This window comes from Arvicola amphibius, chromosome 7, assembly GCF_903992535.2.
Source record: "Arvicola amphibius chromosome 7, mArvAmp1.2, whole genome shotgun sequence".
Lineage (NCBI taxonomy): Eukaryota > Metazoa > Chordata > Mammalia > Rodentia > Cricetidae > Arvicola > Arvicola amphibius.
In genome coordinates this window covers 48,306,460-48,321,252 of record NC_052053.1, presented here as the reverse complement: position 1 = coordinate 48,321,252, position 14,793 = coordinate 48,306,460, and the positions used below count along the sequence as shown (strand labels likewise).

Genomic DNA, 14,793 nt, shown 5'->3' with positions numbered 1-14,793 from the left:
CCGAGACAGCGGCCCGGGGCCTGGCTGCTAACGGTTGACCCAGAGACCCCGGCGCCACAGGCCCCGCCCCCGCGACCACGTCCAGGCTTGGCCCCGCCCCCGGCTCGCGGATAGCGGCCCAGGACCGCGACCCGCTGAGGCTCCGCCCCGTGAGTCCTGCTCCACCGGCCGCCCGCCCGGCCCGGTGGGCGCGGGGCCGCCTCTCCAGGCTGGCAGCGGTGACTCGGTGACCTTGAACCTAGAGCCCGAGAGGGGTACTCACTGACCCCATAGAGGCGCAGACTTTGCCCAGCGCGAGGGGCGGAGCGGACCTTGTGTCCGCACACAGTCTGGGACGATGTTGGCCTTTGCTGCCAGGACCGTGGTGAGTATGCCCGAGAGGGTTCGGGACCGGGGAAGGCGGGCGGGCCGTGGGCTGTAGGGAGATGACAGTCCAGAATCCCCACACCGGATGATAGGGTGGGCAGAGTAGAGCGAGCAGGTGAGGGGCGAGATGGAAATCGAGACCTCTGGTGCTCATTGTCAACAACCCAAGAAAAGCCTAGGTTCAAATCTTTTGCATAAATACACCCCATCCCGCTCCTCCTTCATGCTTTCGGGTATTCTGATTCAGACATCCGTCGCGAGCTCCTGGCTAGGACTCAGCCTCAGGCCCGGTTGCCCTTGCCCCCACCAGAGCCACTTTTCCAAGCCTACCCAGTTGGTCATTCTCCTTGAGTTCATCCAGGTGCTCACCCTCCTCCACTGTATGTGACTAAGAGAACCAAGGTGGAGACTTGTACTGAAAGTCCCCGAACAGAACGGCAAGGAGGTGGCAGGCAGCCCTTGGCCATCCTTCCCCAATGCTGCTATCCTGGTGTGAGCTCCTTTTCTCTCCTTGAGTTCATCAGGTGCTCACCCTCCTCCACTGTATGTGACTAAGAGAACCAAGGTGGAGACTTGTACTGAAAGTCCCCGAACAGAACGGCAAGGAGGTGGCAGGCAGCCCTTGGCCATCCTTCCCCAATGCAGCTATCCTGGTGTGAGCTCCTTTTCTCTCCGATTCAAACTATCTGTATGGCTGCAAGCTGTGTCTCCATCTCAGACACTGGATTGGCAGCTAAAGGTACCCATAACAGTTCAGACCAAGGCTCTTCTAGGAGGCCTAGTAGCACCTGAGAACAAACACTGTACACCATCCCAACAGACTGCTTTTACATCATCCTCTGGGACCACCATACTGGTACAATCACTTTAATGCTAGCAAAACTGTAGCAAGAAGACGACAATCACATCCCACGGCTCTGCTAATCAATCTAGCCCGATATCCAGAGGAGAGTCCTTTGGGGTGGCCACCAAAAGCCCCTGGGCCTAGAAGGGAAACAGGTTTGTAGCAATCATTGTCCACTAGTGGCCCTTTCCTGACGTCTTCTGCCTTGCATAGTCCCAAACAGGACCGATTTCAGGACCACGGGTTAGCAGCCAGGCTGTTTCCACCCTCCAGCCAAGTTTTCCCACATCAAAAAGATCTACGGAGATTTTGACAGGTGGATTTTTAATAACTTTTGGCTTGCCTCCCTGGCACTGGGCCCATCCAAAGAAGAAAGGAGAAAGTCCCAGGTTTCCTCCTACTCCAGTGCCTACTTCCAGCCCACTCACCAGCTAGGGAGAAGAGAAGGAGTAGCTGCTGCGACCCTGTAGCCACCACGGCTGCAGCCTTAGATGCCACCACATCCCTGGCTGCTGCCTCTCTGCTCTTCAACCCTGAAGTGTGGATCTTGTCTTCTCTTTCCAGCCCGGGCAGATGGCTACCTCTTGCTAATTTCTGCTCGTCCAGTTGGTAGTGCAGTTAGGCTTAGAGATCCAGCCAAGGCAGACAGACAGGGCTCACATCCTCAGTCCTGCCATGGAGGACGAGCAGCAGAGAGAGAAGGTATGGTAATGGAGCTTCTGCCGCTTGCCTGCCACTGTGCCAGCAGCCTGGAACCTTCCTGCCTCGCTTCCTGCCACCTCCGGAGGCTCCTGGACTCTGCCTTCTCTCTCTGCTACCTCTCACCCTCCATGCCAGGCTACTCAGCTCTCTTGCTGCATCACCACCCTATACCCCTTATCATTACCCCACAGTGAAGAGAAAAAAGAGCCCAGAGCCTAAAGCTTCACCCAGAAGTGCTGTCACTGTCTGAGTCTCCTATTTCCCATTCCTTCCTATTTCTCAAATTGAAAAGGGTGGCAGGGAGGAAAGTTGGGGACCTCTGCTTAGAGAGCCAGCGGCCACCTCTCTGCTGACTCACTTATCTGCCCAGGGTAGGAAGGATAATGAGGCTTGTGCATCCTGATAGATGTGAGGCCCCCTTACCTCTGCCACCCCAACAATGTCATTCATCCCCGCCCCGCCCTTTCCTAGCCTCCCTGCACCCCTAGGCTCCTGAGAGGTGGGATTCCTGTACCTGGAGGGCTGGGCATCCAGGGAAGACACCACCCCCACCCATTAAGCTGTCTTTGCCCCAGGGATGGCATATAAGCACCTAGGACTGTAGTTTCGGGAGAGCTGTGCTTCACTTGGAGAGAATGAATAAGCTGTTCTGCTTCCCTCAGGTGAAGCCCCTGGGCCTCCTCAAGCCCTCCTCCCTGATGAAGGTTTCTGGTCGCTTCAAGGCCCACCAGGATGCACTGCCGAGACTGCCCGTGCCCCCACTGCAGCAGTCTCTGGACCATTACCTCAAGGCTCTGCAGCCCATCGTGAGTGAGGAAGAGTGGGCCCACACCAAGCAACTGGTGGACGAATTTCAGACCTCAGGGGGTGTAGGGGAACGCCTGCAGAAGGGACTGGAGCGCAGGGCCAAGAAAATGGAGAACTGGGTAAGTGAGATGGCAGCATCTTGATGGTCGCCCAGGGGCCCTGGGTCCTCCAGAGCACCCGTCAGCTTGTTTGTTGCTGGCTGCATGCCCACAGTCCCCCCATAACAGTTGTTCTGGCGTTCTTATTTGTTTGTTTGGCAGAGTAATTACCATCAGCAAGTGCAGGGTGGGCAAGCAGGACCTGGCTGCAGCCTCTCAGCTGATATTCAGTCATGGGGGAGGGAGAGAAGGGTAGAGACAGGATTGTAAATCACTAGGTGACATCATGGGGTTTTGTTGTATTTTGGTTTTTGTTTGTTCATTTGTGGTGTTCAAGACAGGGTTTATCTGTGTAGCTTTAGAACCTGTCCTAGAACTTGCTCTGTAGACCAGGCTGGCCTGAAACTCAGAGATCTGCCTGCCTTTGCCTCCCGAGTGCTGGGATTAAAGGCGTGTGCCACCACTGCCCAGCACATGGAGTTTAAAGGTCATGCTGGCTAGGGTTGTGGCTCTGTGGTATAGCACTTGCCTAGCATGTATGAGAGCCTGGGTTTCCGTCCCAGGGCTGAAGAGAGAAGACCTAGAGATAGAGAGATCACTGTTAGAGATAGAGAGATCACTGTCTGTCGAGGGAGGACAAGGGGAAAGGGTGTTGGATTTGAGGGCATAGGTAGCAACAGTATGGCCTGCTTTGGGTCAGAGCCTGGGCCAGGGTGTTCAGAGCAGGATGGACAGAAAGGGGGAAGGAATGTAGACTTGAGCTTGGTGGGACAGCCTGAGCAAGGAATTTGTGTCACCCTGAGGTTGCTGTACAAGCTCCTGGTTCTATGTCTAGTCAGTCAAGATTAGTTCAGTTTTCAAAACACAGCTATACTGGTATGTGGTACATATTTTTATAATCACATTATACACAAAAGTTTGGGGGTTTTTTTGTTTTTTGTTTTTGTTTGTTTTTTTAAAAAGGTAGCTCCAGCTTCCAGGAAGAAAGCAAGAGCAGGAGCCAGAGGCAGTGAAGAGGCCAATGTCTTCCCCTAGAGGGGGATGTTGATGGCCTGGGCCTGGCACAGGGAGGCAGGGAGTCCTGAGGCCCAGGACTCAACAGCATTTGCTGATGCAGTGGGACTGGTGGGTGGGAAGTTCCCTTTTAAAGCAACTGGGGGAAGAAGGTCCCAATATGAAGCCTAAGGAAGAAGCTGGCTATAGGGGAGGGACAGCCTGAGCTGGGAGGAAAAGTCAACCTCAGTATCCCTGGGGCATTGGTTCCATGGCCCTGCAGATACCAAGATCTACAGATGTCCAAGTCCCTCAGGTCGTTCAGTGTTTTTGTGTCACTAAATAACTGCCTCCGTGGACCCTAAGTCTTCTGGTGTATATCTAACACACCATAAATGCTGGTAGATAAGGTTGCCGCATAGTTTAAAGAATAATTGTCAAAAAAAAGGCCTTTCTGTTCAGTATAGATGCATTTTTTTGTTTTTCAAATTCTCCACCTAGGCTGGATGGATCTGTAGATACAGAATATATGGAGGGAGAACCCCAGATCTGGGCTGACTGGGGTAGGAATTGGGAAGTACCTCGGCGGAGTCTGAAGCCCCGGGTAGAAAGTAGGAAGTAGGTGAAAGTTGGCAGGGGCAAGCATTTGATGAACCTTAACAGGCCAGGGTCTTGGACTATTGAAGTCAGGATGCTGGCCCCGAAAGGACCTTAGAGATTTGGGGTCTAGTCGCTTTCTGAGTTTGTTGAGCCACTGAATCTTTGCAACCAAAGACTCTGACTAGAGCTAGGCCGCCCACTCTCCACTCACAGCGCCCTTGAAGATTGCTGCTACTGCTAAAGTGCACCTTCTCCCCAAGTTCTAAACTGTAGCCAGGGCCCTGGCCAAAAGGTAGCCCTTGTCTGCCTCCTTCCTACAGATAAAGAAACTTTGACCTAGAGAGGTAGACCAGAGGCAGGTCCTCATAGCCACTCCCAGGAAGACCTTGAGATGCACAGTCACCTTCCCTTCCCTCTTGCCAAGGGCCCAGGGCGAGTGGCCTGGCCACTCCATAAAGATAGGCTGTGTACTATGTAGACAGGTCCTGCTGCTATTAAGGATGGCTTGGAGCACACTGAGAGGCCTAGGTCTCAAGAGGTTTAGGAACCTGCAAGAGATAGCTGTAGCATGGTGGCACATGCCTAGCACATGGGAGACAGGCCCAGATCAGCCTAATCTGCACAGCCTTAGGCCAGCCAGGGTACATGTGAGATCCCTGTCTCAAAAAAATTAAAAAATGAAGGGAGAGTAGGTGGAAGTTGCTGGGGACAAAGGACAAACACCTGCTGTAAGTTGTATCAGTGTGGAAGGCTAAAAGGCACCGCTAATGCCATGCCTATGGTCATCCCCTGAGAAACCCTGTCCATGGGGCAGAAAAGGACACGAGTAACTTACCCTCTCCGTGAGTTCACTACTTAGAATTACCCTGACAACTGCCAGTGTCCAGCTCCTAGTCTAAGGCCACTGAGCAGGACCAGTTCCTCTGGGTGACCCTGACACTGGGTGCTGGTTCCTCAGACAATTCCCAACTAGAGGTGGTTGAAAACCCACCTGCTGGGCATCATCATCATCATTATTATTACTATTATATGCCATTCCTTCTGTTTTAGTCTGCATATCCAGGGATGCATTTTTATTTACGAGTGTATTATAGTCATTGGCAGGAAATTTGTAAGATAAAGGAAGGGTATAGTTCAGTGACCAAACGTGATTGCTAGCATGTACGTGAGGTCCTGGGTTCAAGACTCACCAGCGCACATACACACAGAAAGAAACAAGAGAAAAGCTTCTCACTCATTTATTCCCTTGCCAGGTTTGCTTCCAGTCTTTTCTCCCAGGTCATTCTGTTTGCCAGTGCTGTTTGCTCAGGCTCAGGGGAAGACGATGGGTAGGAAGCAGGGAAGGGTACTGTGAACTTGAGCATTTGCTAGGAGACTTCCTGCAGAGAGGCCAAAGGACAGCAGAGCCAGCTAGGTCCCTAGACCTGGGGAGGAAGGGGAGCCGGGTACCTGTGCTCTACTGATCAGCCCTGGTCCTTTTCCAGCTGTCTGACTGGTGGCTCAAGACAGCCTATCTCCAGTACCGCCAGCCCGTGGTCATCTGCTCCAGCCCAGGAGTGATGCTGCCCAAGCAGGACTTCGTGGATCTGCAGGGGCAGCTCCGGTGAGTGTCTGAGACTAGCACAAGGCTAGGCAGTGCCAATGGTCAGGGCCCTGTGGGTTTCTAGAACCCTCAAGTCCTCTCCCTAGGAAACTGGAAAGGCCTTGGCCCTGTGCTTTTACCCTGCCCACAGTCTCATCTTACAGATAGAAACTGAAGCTCAGAACAATGAGGGGACCCTCTCCTATGGGCACAACTCAGTTAAGAGGCCAGACTTCCAGTGGCAAGGCTTTGAAGCCATTTACCCTCCAACCTTGCCCTGAGTCCCTCCCACTCTGCTCAGCTGACCACACAGTGACCTTTATACACAGTCCCCTTTTCCACATTCAGCCATATCACCTGCCCAGGCCCTTGTTCCAGTTCTACCAGAGATAAAAATACTAGCAGCAGGGATCTCCAGGAGCCTGCCACCAGCTTCTCTTAAAGAGACCAGGGCAAGAATAGAGAGAAGCCAGGAGGGAGAGGAAGAAAGAAGTGTGGCCTAGTGGCTAGGTGACTGCATGAAGGCCTAGCATGCATCAGACTTAGGTTCCATCCCTAGCAGTGCACACACACAAATGATAAAGGGACCAGTGCCTCCTGGTTATGGATGGGATTCAGCCCGGGAACTCCAGCCAGCCCATACTGGAACCAGAGATGACCTCAGGCATTGGGGAATAGTTGGTATGAGCTAGAAGAGCCCTCTTCCTAAACCCAGATAATCCAAGGAGGAAGAGGTTGACAGCAGTGACCTGGGAATATAGACTCAGAAAGAGAAAAGAGCTTAACATCAAGGATACTTGGACCCTGGAAGGGACCCTTCTTTATCTCACTAAGGTAGCAAATTTCCACATAATGAATGTTTGAGACCGTGGTTCAGGTCCCTGGTGGGTGTCAGTCACCACTGGCCATATCTAGTCATGGTGTGTGCCACTGTTGATCAGCGCCCAGGTCCTTCTAGGTCTCTCCCAGGCAGATACAGCGCTGCCACCTGAGATGATGAAAAGAGGCTCGGAAGGGCCTCCCTCTGCTGTGGGTCCACCTTGAACTCGGCAGGCCTCAGTACACTGAGGGGGTGGAGGAGTGACTCCGTAGGCCCCGCCCTTGGCTGATCCTCCTCCTACTCAGGTTCTCCACTGGATGGCCACAGTTTCACACTCCACTTCATCCCCTAGGTTCGCTGCCAAACTCATCGAGGGTGTGCTGGATTTCAAGTCCATGATTGACAAGTGAGCAGCCCCACCCCACCCTGACTACCTTGCCCACACCTAATACCCTAGCCGCCCCTGACTCGCTCTGGCTCTGGACTTGAGTGTGTCAGCCCGGGCACTGAGCCAGCCCATGTCATTTTCATTTCCTATTGCCCAGCCTTGGAAAGGGTTAAAGACAGTGGTCAGTGTGAGGAGGACATTTAAGTCTTCCGCTCTAGCTCCTGGGACTTCTGGTGACCTTGTCATCCCAGTCAAACTGATCACAGATGCCTGTGGCAAACTGAAGCTCAGAAGGGGGGGAGTTTGTGAGTGACTCATAAACAGGGCCCCAATCCTTAGAAAGTTTAGGCCTCAAAACATCCTTATACCCTACTGGCTCCTGCTCATGCTAAAGAGAAGGCCCCTCACCCAGTTCCAAGTAGTACTAGCAGGTGTCTGTCTGTCCCAGCCTCCTCCCCATCCCCTTGCCCAGCAACCCTCCCTGTGTCCTCCCACAGCGAGACCCTGCCCACCGAGTTCCTGGGGGGAAAGCCGCTGTGCATGAACCAGTACTATCAGATCCTGTCCTCCTGCCGTGTGCCGGGCCCCAAGCAGGACTCTGTGGTGAATTTCTTAAAGACGAAGAAGCCACCCATGCACATAACCGTGGTGCACAACTACCAGGTGGGCACCACTGCCCTTCTGAGGGGCCACTGCCCCTCCCAGCCCAACTCTAGCTCCTCCGCTGCAGCCAAGGCCAGGAGAGGCCGGTGGGCGTTCTCAGCCTGAGGTCACCCAGGCCCCTTCTCTTCCACGTCTGGCCTCGCAGTTCTTCGAGCTGGACGTGTACCACAGTGACGGGACGCCCCTCACCTCGGATCAGATCTTTGTGCAGCTGGAGAAAATTTGGAACTCGTCACTGCAAACCAACAAAGAGCCTGTTGGCATCCTCACCTCTAACCACCGCAACACCTGGGCCAAGGCCTACAACACCCTCATCAAAGGTGCCTCCAGGGCAGGGGCTTCCTTACGTGCCAAACAGATCCAACATGAGGCTGGGGCAGCCACTGTTTCATTGACCCTCTCAATTTTGAGCTGATGTTACTAGCCCATTTTATAGATGAGAAAACCAAGGCTCAGGTTGGTGAGGCCAGTTTCTTCCTGTGAAGTAGCAAGTTGGATTTAGACAAGTGTTGTGGCTGAGGTGCCCTTCTCCATGCTCCCTCTACTCCCAGAACCACCCTCATCAAATCCCATACTGGTCATGGGCATAGGTTTCCATACCAGCTCTCCATGTGACCCTGGCCTTCTGTGTCTGTAGTATGCTGGGAGCCCTGCCCTTTGGGGTATGCAGGGATACTGGTAGGACTTTGTTGAGGGCAGAGCTCTGAGCATACATCCCAAACTCCAAGCATGCCCTAGTGGCCCCAAAGGTGGGGAACTCTCCATCCTGCTCAGGGCAGGAGACAGCAGGCTCTGAGGCTCCCTATACTTACCCCACCTCCTGCAGACAAAGTAAACCGGGAGTCGGTGAACTCCATTCAGAAGAGCATCTTCACTGTGTGCCTGGACAAGCCAGTGCCCAGAGTCTCAGACGATGTCTACCGCAACCACGTAGCAGGCCAGATGCTGCATGGTGGTGGCAGCAAGCTCAACAGTGGCAACCGCTGGTTCGATAAGACACTGCAGGCAAGTGAGGACCTGGCGGGGCCACAACCCCAAAGCTTGGTTCACTGAGGCTCTCGACTTTCCTTCCGTCCCCTCCTTAGGCCCAGTGTCCCCAGCCTCCTTTACAAGCAGGAGGCTTGTAAAGGAGGCTGGGGACGCTGCTGTAATTACCGGGCAACCAGCCTGTTATTACCTGGCCTGCATGCCACCTATACCCCCAGCGTAACCCTTCAGCATGTCAGAGACAGTTTGGGGTCAGTCAGAGTGGTGCGCTCTGGGGATGCCTTCCCCAGCGCAGGTGCAGCAGCGCTGCTGGGGTGGTGTCCTTCTAAGGACCTGCTTTCAAGCATGCTGAGCAGTCAGCACAGGGAGGGGAGATGGCTTCAGAGACCCTTCCTGTGAGACCCACCCAGAGAGCCACCGTCGAGAGGATCTGATAGGGCTGATAGGATGGGCCCTTTCTCATTCACAGTTCATTGTGGCAGAAGATGGATCCTGTGGGATGGTTTATGAGCATGCAGCTGCAGAAGGGCCCCCCATTGTCGCTCTTGTGGACCATGTCATTGAGTACACGTGAGTATGCTGACAGCGTCACTCCCCAGTTCTGGTGGCAGGGGGTGTGCAGGTGACAGACCTAGCCTGTAGAGATACTTCACTCTCAGTTCCACCGAAGAGTTAGGCAATCTCTCTCTCTCTTTCTTTTAGAAGATTTGTTTTGTTTGCTTTTCGAGACAGGGTTTCTCTGTAGCTTTGGGGCCTGTCCTGGAACTTGCTCTGTAGGCCGGGCTAGCCTCAAACTCACAGAGATTTTCCTGCCTCTGGAGTGCTGGGATTAAAGGTATGCACCACTACCACCTAGTTTAGATGATTTTTTGAAAAATTTTGTTTAGGGGGCTGGAGAGATGGCTCAGTGGTTAGTAGCACTGACTGCTCTTCCAGAGGACCCGGGTTTAATTCCCAGCACCCACATGGCAGCTCACAGCTGTCTGAGAGTCCAGTCCCAGGGGATCTAACATCTTCACACCAATGCACATAAAATAAGGTTAAATAAATCATTTTAAAAAACATTTTAAAAAATTTTTGTTTATATATTCTATGTGTATGGGTGCTTTGTCTGCATGTATGCCTGCACAGCAGAAAAGGGCATTGGATCCCACTATAGATGGTTGTGAGACACCAGGTAACTGCTGTGAATTTAACTCAGGACCTCTGGAAGAGCAGAGCAAGCCAGGACATGGTGGCGCATGCTCTTAACTGCAGGTGGATCTCTGAATTCTAGGCTATCCTGGTCTACAGAGTGAGTTCCAGGACAGGACAGCCAGAGCTACACAGAGAAACCTTGTCTCACAAAACAGACAAACAAATAAAAAGAGTAAAGAGGAGAGCAGCCAGTAGTAGCTTTAATCGCTGCTGCAGAGGCTGTAGTTTCTAGTCACCTGGCTTTGAATTTACCTCTAGCTCTGTATATCCCAGCTTTGTGGCCTTAGACAGGGTTCTTGTCTTCCCCAGACCCTTGGTCTCTAATTTGTTTGTTTGTTTGTTTGTTTGTTTGTTTACTTATTTATTTTATTATGTAAACAATATTCTGTCTGTGTGTATGCCCTCTAATTTGTTTTGAAACAGAGTATCAGCCAGGCAATGGTGATGCACGCTTTTAATTCCAGCACTCGGGAGGAAGAGGCAGGTGGATCTCTGTGAGTTTAAGGCAGCCTGGTATACAGAGTGAATTCCAGGACAACCAGGGCTTTACACAGAGAAAACCTATCTCAAAAAATAAACAAACAAACAACAGAAGAAGAAAGAAACAGGGTCTCACTGTAGCCTGGTTGTCCTTGAACTCGCTAAGTGATCCAGGCTAACCTCAAACAGAGATCCACCCACCTCCGCCTCCGAAGCCAGGACACTACATATGCTACCACACCTGGCTTCCATCAGGCATCTTGAAAGCTGGAGTGAAATTAGTCTTCACAAGAGCTAACCCATAATTTCTGAACCTCCTACCCCTCGCTTCAGGAACTCATCTTCCCCTCCTCAGTCTTAGGGACACTTGGGCTTCAGTGACACCAGCATGAGCCTAAAGCCCAACTGTCCCATGCAGAAAAAAGCCTGAGCTTGTGCGGTCTCCTATGGTGCCCCTGCCGATGCCCAAGAAGCTGCGGTTCAACATAACCCCTGAGATCAAGAACGACATCGAGAAAGCCAAGCAGAACATCAGCATGTGAGTTCATGGCTGCGTCCTGTCGGGGAGGGCAGCCACAGGCTGCCAGGTGCCTGCTTCTCACCCATGCCTCCTGCACCTGCAGCATGATCCAGGACCTGGACATCACCGTACTGGTGTTCCATCACTTTGGGAAGGACTTCCCCAAGTCAGAGAAGCTAAGCCCTGATGCTTTCATCCAGATAGCCCTGCAGCTGGCATACTACAGGTGCACCTGATCACCTGCCCCACGGAGGAGGCGGGGAGGGGAGTTGCAGGCAGCCATGTAGAGAGGGGCATACTGAGATCCACCTCCCATCCAGGATCTATGGACAGGCATGTGCCACATATGAAAGTGCCTCTCTGCGTATGTTCCACCTGGGCCGCACTGACACCATCCGCTCAGCCTCCACGGACTCACTGGCCTTTGTCAAAAGCATGGATGACACCAATGTGCCGGTGAGCAGTCTGGGGCAGGGTGGGTAGGCTGTGCTGGTCATCCTTCCTTTCCTGTTCACCCTTTCTGTGCAAATGGATTGCACCCTGATGGTATTCCAGCCCCACGGTGGGCAAAGGGAACTTAACAGAAGATGGAGCCATGAATTTAGTTAGTTCTGAGCTTCCTGGCACCCAAGGTGAAACCATCTCTCCATCTGTTCATAAGAGAAGCCGACCAGCCCTCTGTCCACTCACATCAGCAGCGAGTGCTGGGCTCTGGAGAATGAGGCCATGGTCGTTCAGAACTTGCTGTGGTGTTGGGTGCAGAGCAAGCTGTTAACAAGAGAGAGGAGGGATAGCACTTCAGCTTTCTCTTTTCCACCCCACCCGCAGGAGCAGCAGAAGGTGGAGCTGCTTCGGAAGGCTGTGCAGGCCCACCGAGCCTACACTGACCGAGTGAGTGAGCCCTGCTCTCCTTCCTTACTGTCCGTTATCACCCCTGCTTGTCTGTCTGTTCTCTGGAGCCCCTGGGAATCTCACTATTTTAAATTAATATCGCCGGGCTGGAGAGATGTCTTGGTGGTTAAGAGCACTGACTGGGGCTGAAGAGATGGTTCAGTGGTTAAGAGCACCGCCTGTTCTTCCAAAGGTCCTGAGTTCAATTCCCAGCAACCACATGGTGGCTCACAACCATCTGTAATGAGATCTTGTGCCCTCTTCTGGCCTGCAGGCAGAGCACTGAGAATACTGTACATAATAAATAAAGAAATCTAAAAAAAAAAAAAAAAAAAAAAAGCACTGACTGCTCTTCCAATTCCCAACACATGGCAGCTCACAACTGTCAGTAACCGGGATCCAACACCCATCACACAGATATACATGCAGATAAAACACCAATGCATGCGAAATAAATTTAAAAAGTAATTGATATTACCATTTGAAAGTTGGTGAAACCAGGGTCAACCTAGCCACTGCCCTGTTCCAGTTCCATGATGGCATTGAGCACATGCCTTCCAGTCTCGTGTTGTGCACACTCCCTGATGGCCCAGCAGATGGCATCTCTCCTGCTCTCCAGCAGCTGAGGCTGCAGCTAGTCAGGTGGTGGTCTGAGCATTAGTGGGTACAGTGTGTCCATGCTACAAGCAAGGCACACATAGACACTGCCTGTCATAGGAAGGGCACACTGCCCCATGTTACTCAACATGCAGAGACACTGCCCTGTTAAACACACGTGCAGACCCCACCTGACCTTGTTCCATGGCATACACGGACACTGCTCATCTTACATGCAGACACTGTCTAGCTCTCACTAAACCAACCGCTCATTACCAGAGCTCATGTTTGGTTTGGTTTGTTGTTTTCAAGGCAGGGTTTCTCTGTGTGGCCCTGGCTGACCTGGAACTTGCTCTGGAGACCAGGCTGGCCTCAAATTGAGAGATCCTCCTGCCTCTGTCTCCCGAGTGCTGGGATTAAAGGCGTGTGCCACCACTTGCTAAAAGCTTGTTTTAAGTCCTGCACTGTTCTGCCTCCCTGCCAGTTGTCTATTCCTCTATGGCCCTAGTTTCCCCATCTGGGAGGTGAGGGCTCTTCTACCTAGATACCTTGACCTCATGTTTCTGAGAGACCAGTGCCACAGACTCCTGAGGAGAGCAGGGATGTGACCCTGCAGCACCTGCCTCTTACAGTTCCCCCTCCCACAGGCAATCCGAGGGGAGGCCTTTGACCGGCACCTCCTGGGTCTGAAGCTGCAAGCCATTGAGGACCTCGTGAGCATGCCTGACATCTTCATGGATACCTCCTATGCCATTGCTATGCACTTCAACCTTTCTACCAGCCAGGTAGGCCACCGCCTTAGGTGCCCCCAGGGTAGGGTTAGTAGAACCCACTGGCAGGGGCTGGAGTGACGGCTAAGAGCACTTGCTGTTCTTCCAGATGACCCAGGTTCAGTTCTGGGTTAGCTGATGTCTTCTGGTCTCTGTGGGCACACACATACATGTGGCACACATGCCCAAACTCAGGCATACACATATATAAAACACGAATAACCTTTAGAACCCACTGGCAGCTGGACCTTAGGGGTAATGTGGCCCACACAGCTCACCATAGGCTCATTGCCAAAGCAACCGAGTTCCCAAGCAGGAGCTCAGGGTGGGGACACTGCTGTGACAAGGATGGGAAGGCTTAGGCCTCTCAGAGAATCAGTTCCATTTGTAAATGACTCCCAGATCAATATCAACTAACACGTGCTGGGTGCTGAGACACAGCTGGGGGTGAGCCATAGTCCCAGGAAACTCCCCGGATCTGTGGAGCACAGGCGGGGAGGCAGTGCTGGGGGTCAGAGGAGCACAGCTGCTCTCTCTAGGAACGCGAAGGAAAGCTCAGCCCATGGAGGAAAGGAAAGAGCCGGTGGAGGGGGGGAGTGGATACAGAGGCAAACTGGTAAAACCAAGGAGCAGGAGGGCCACTGCAGGCCTGGCCATGAAAACCTTGAACCTGCTGTCCCCAGGTGCCTGCCAAGACAGACTGCGTCATGTTCTTCGGCCCTGTGGTCCCAGATGGATATGGCATCTGCTATAACCCCATGGAGGCCCATATAAACTTTTCCGTATCGGCCTACAACAGTTGTGCTGAGACGAACGCTGCCCGCATGGCTCACTACTTGGAGAAAGCTCTGCTGGACATGCGTAGCCTACTACAGAACCACCCCAGGGCCAAACTCTGAGCCCAGGCCAAGGCCTGCCAGTACTACAACCACGCCTTCTTTGGGATGGACACCTGCCATGGCTCAGTTCCTTGGTTCCTGTGCCCTCCAATTTGACTGAGCCAGGGAAAATCTCTAGCAGGGCCCCAAAGTCCAAGCCAAGTGCCTTCCAGGTCCTGTCCTCAGCATCTGTCATAGTCCAAGTGCCATGGCTGAGTTCAGCTCACCACCATGAGCCCCAGGGAAGGGAACCAGGCTAGCCCATCTCTTCTCAGAGCTGGGGCTGTGAAGAGCCCCTTTCCTCAGCCCTGGCCAGTCACTACCATCTCCACAGCCAAGCTGAAATCTGTCACCTATGAACGCCCAAGGACTCAGAGAACTATCTAGCACTGAGGGCTCTCAGCCCCCTGAGGCCTCGCCTCCATTACCCACCTCGAGGTGCCATCTCCCAGTTGCTGTGCTCTTTCTGGTGACTCCTGCCCCAGCCTTCTTGCTTCCATTCAGCTTGTCCAGAACTACATTCATGGCTGCATATGTGAATATTCCAGGTGATCAATAAAGAGAAGCGCTGGTGAAGACGAGCTTCAGCTGGGGGGAAGTAGAGGCCAAA

The 14,793-nt window shown here is 52.9% G+C and overlaps 1 protein-coding gene across 2 annotated transcripts; it reads left to right on the top strand.

The window, feature by feature from the left end:
* The first annotated feature begins 117 nt into the window (after positions 1 to 117).
* Positions 118 to 14,759, top strand: Crat (carnitine O-acetyltransferase). Of its 2 annotated transcripts, XM_038335840.2 has the most exons (15): positions 118 to 364; positions 1,775 to 1,912; positions 2,575 to 2,838; positions 5,895 to 6,013; positions 7,165 to 7,218; positions 7,698 to 7,863; positions 8,009 to 8,183; positions 8,690 to 8,868; positions 9,320 to 9,420; positions 10,946 to 11,065; positions 11,151 to 11,273; positions 11,368 to 11,503; positions 11,876 to 11,938; positions 13,183 to 13,320; positions 13,989 to 14,759. In XM_038335840.2, the coding sequence occupies exons 2-15, from the start codon at positions 1,886 to 1,888 to the stop codon at positions 14,202 to 14,204; spliced, it is 1,881 nt and encodes a 626-aa protein (XP_038191768.1). In that variant the 5' UTR covers positions 118 to 364; positions 1,775 to 1,885; the 3' UTR covers positions 14,205 to 14,759. The 2 variants fall into 2 exon arrangements, with proteins under 2 accessions (XP_038191768.1, XP_038191769.1); XM_038335841.2 differs by lacking the exon at positions 1,775 to 1,912.
* The last annotated feature ends 34 nt before the right edge of the window (positions 14,760 to 14,793 follow it).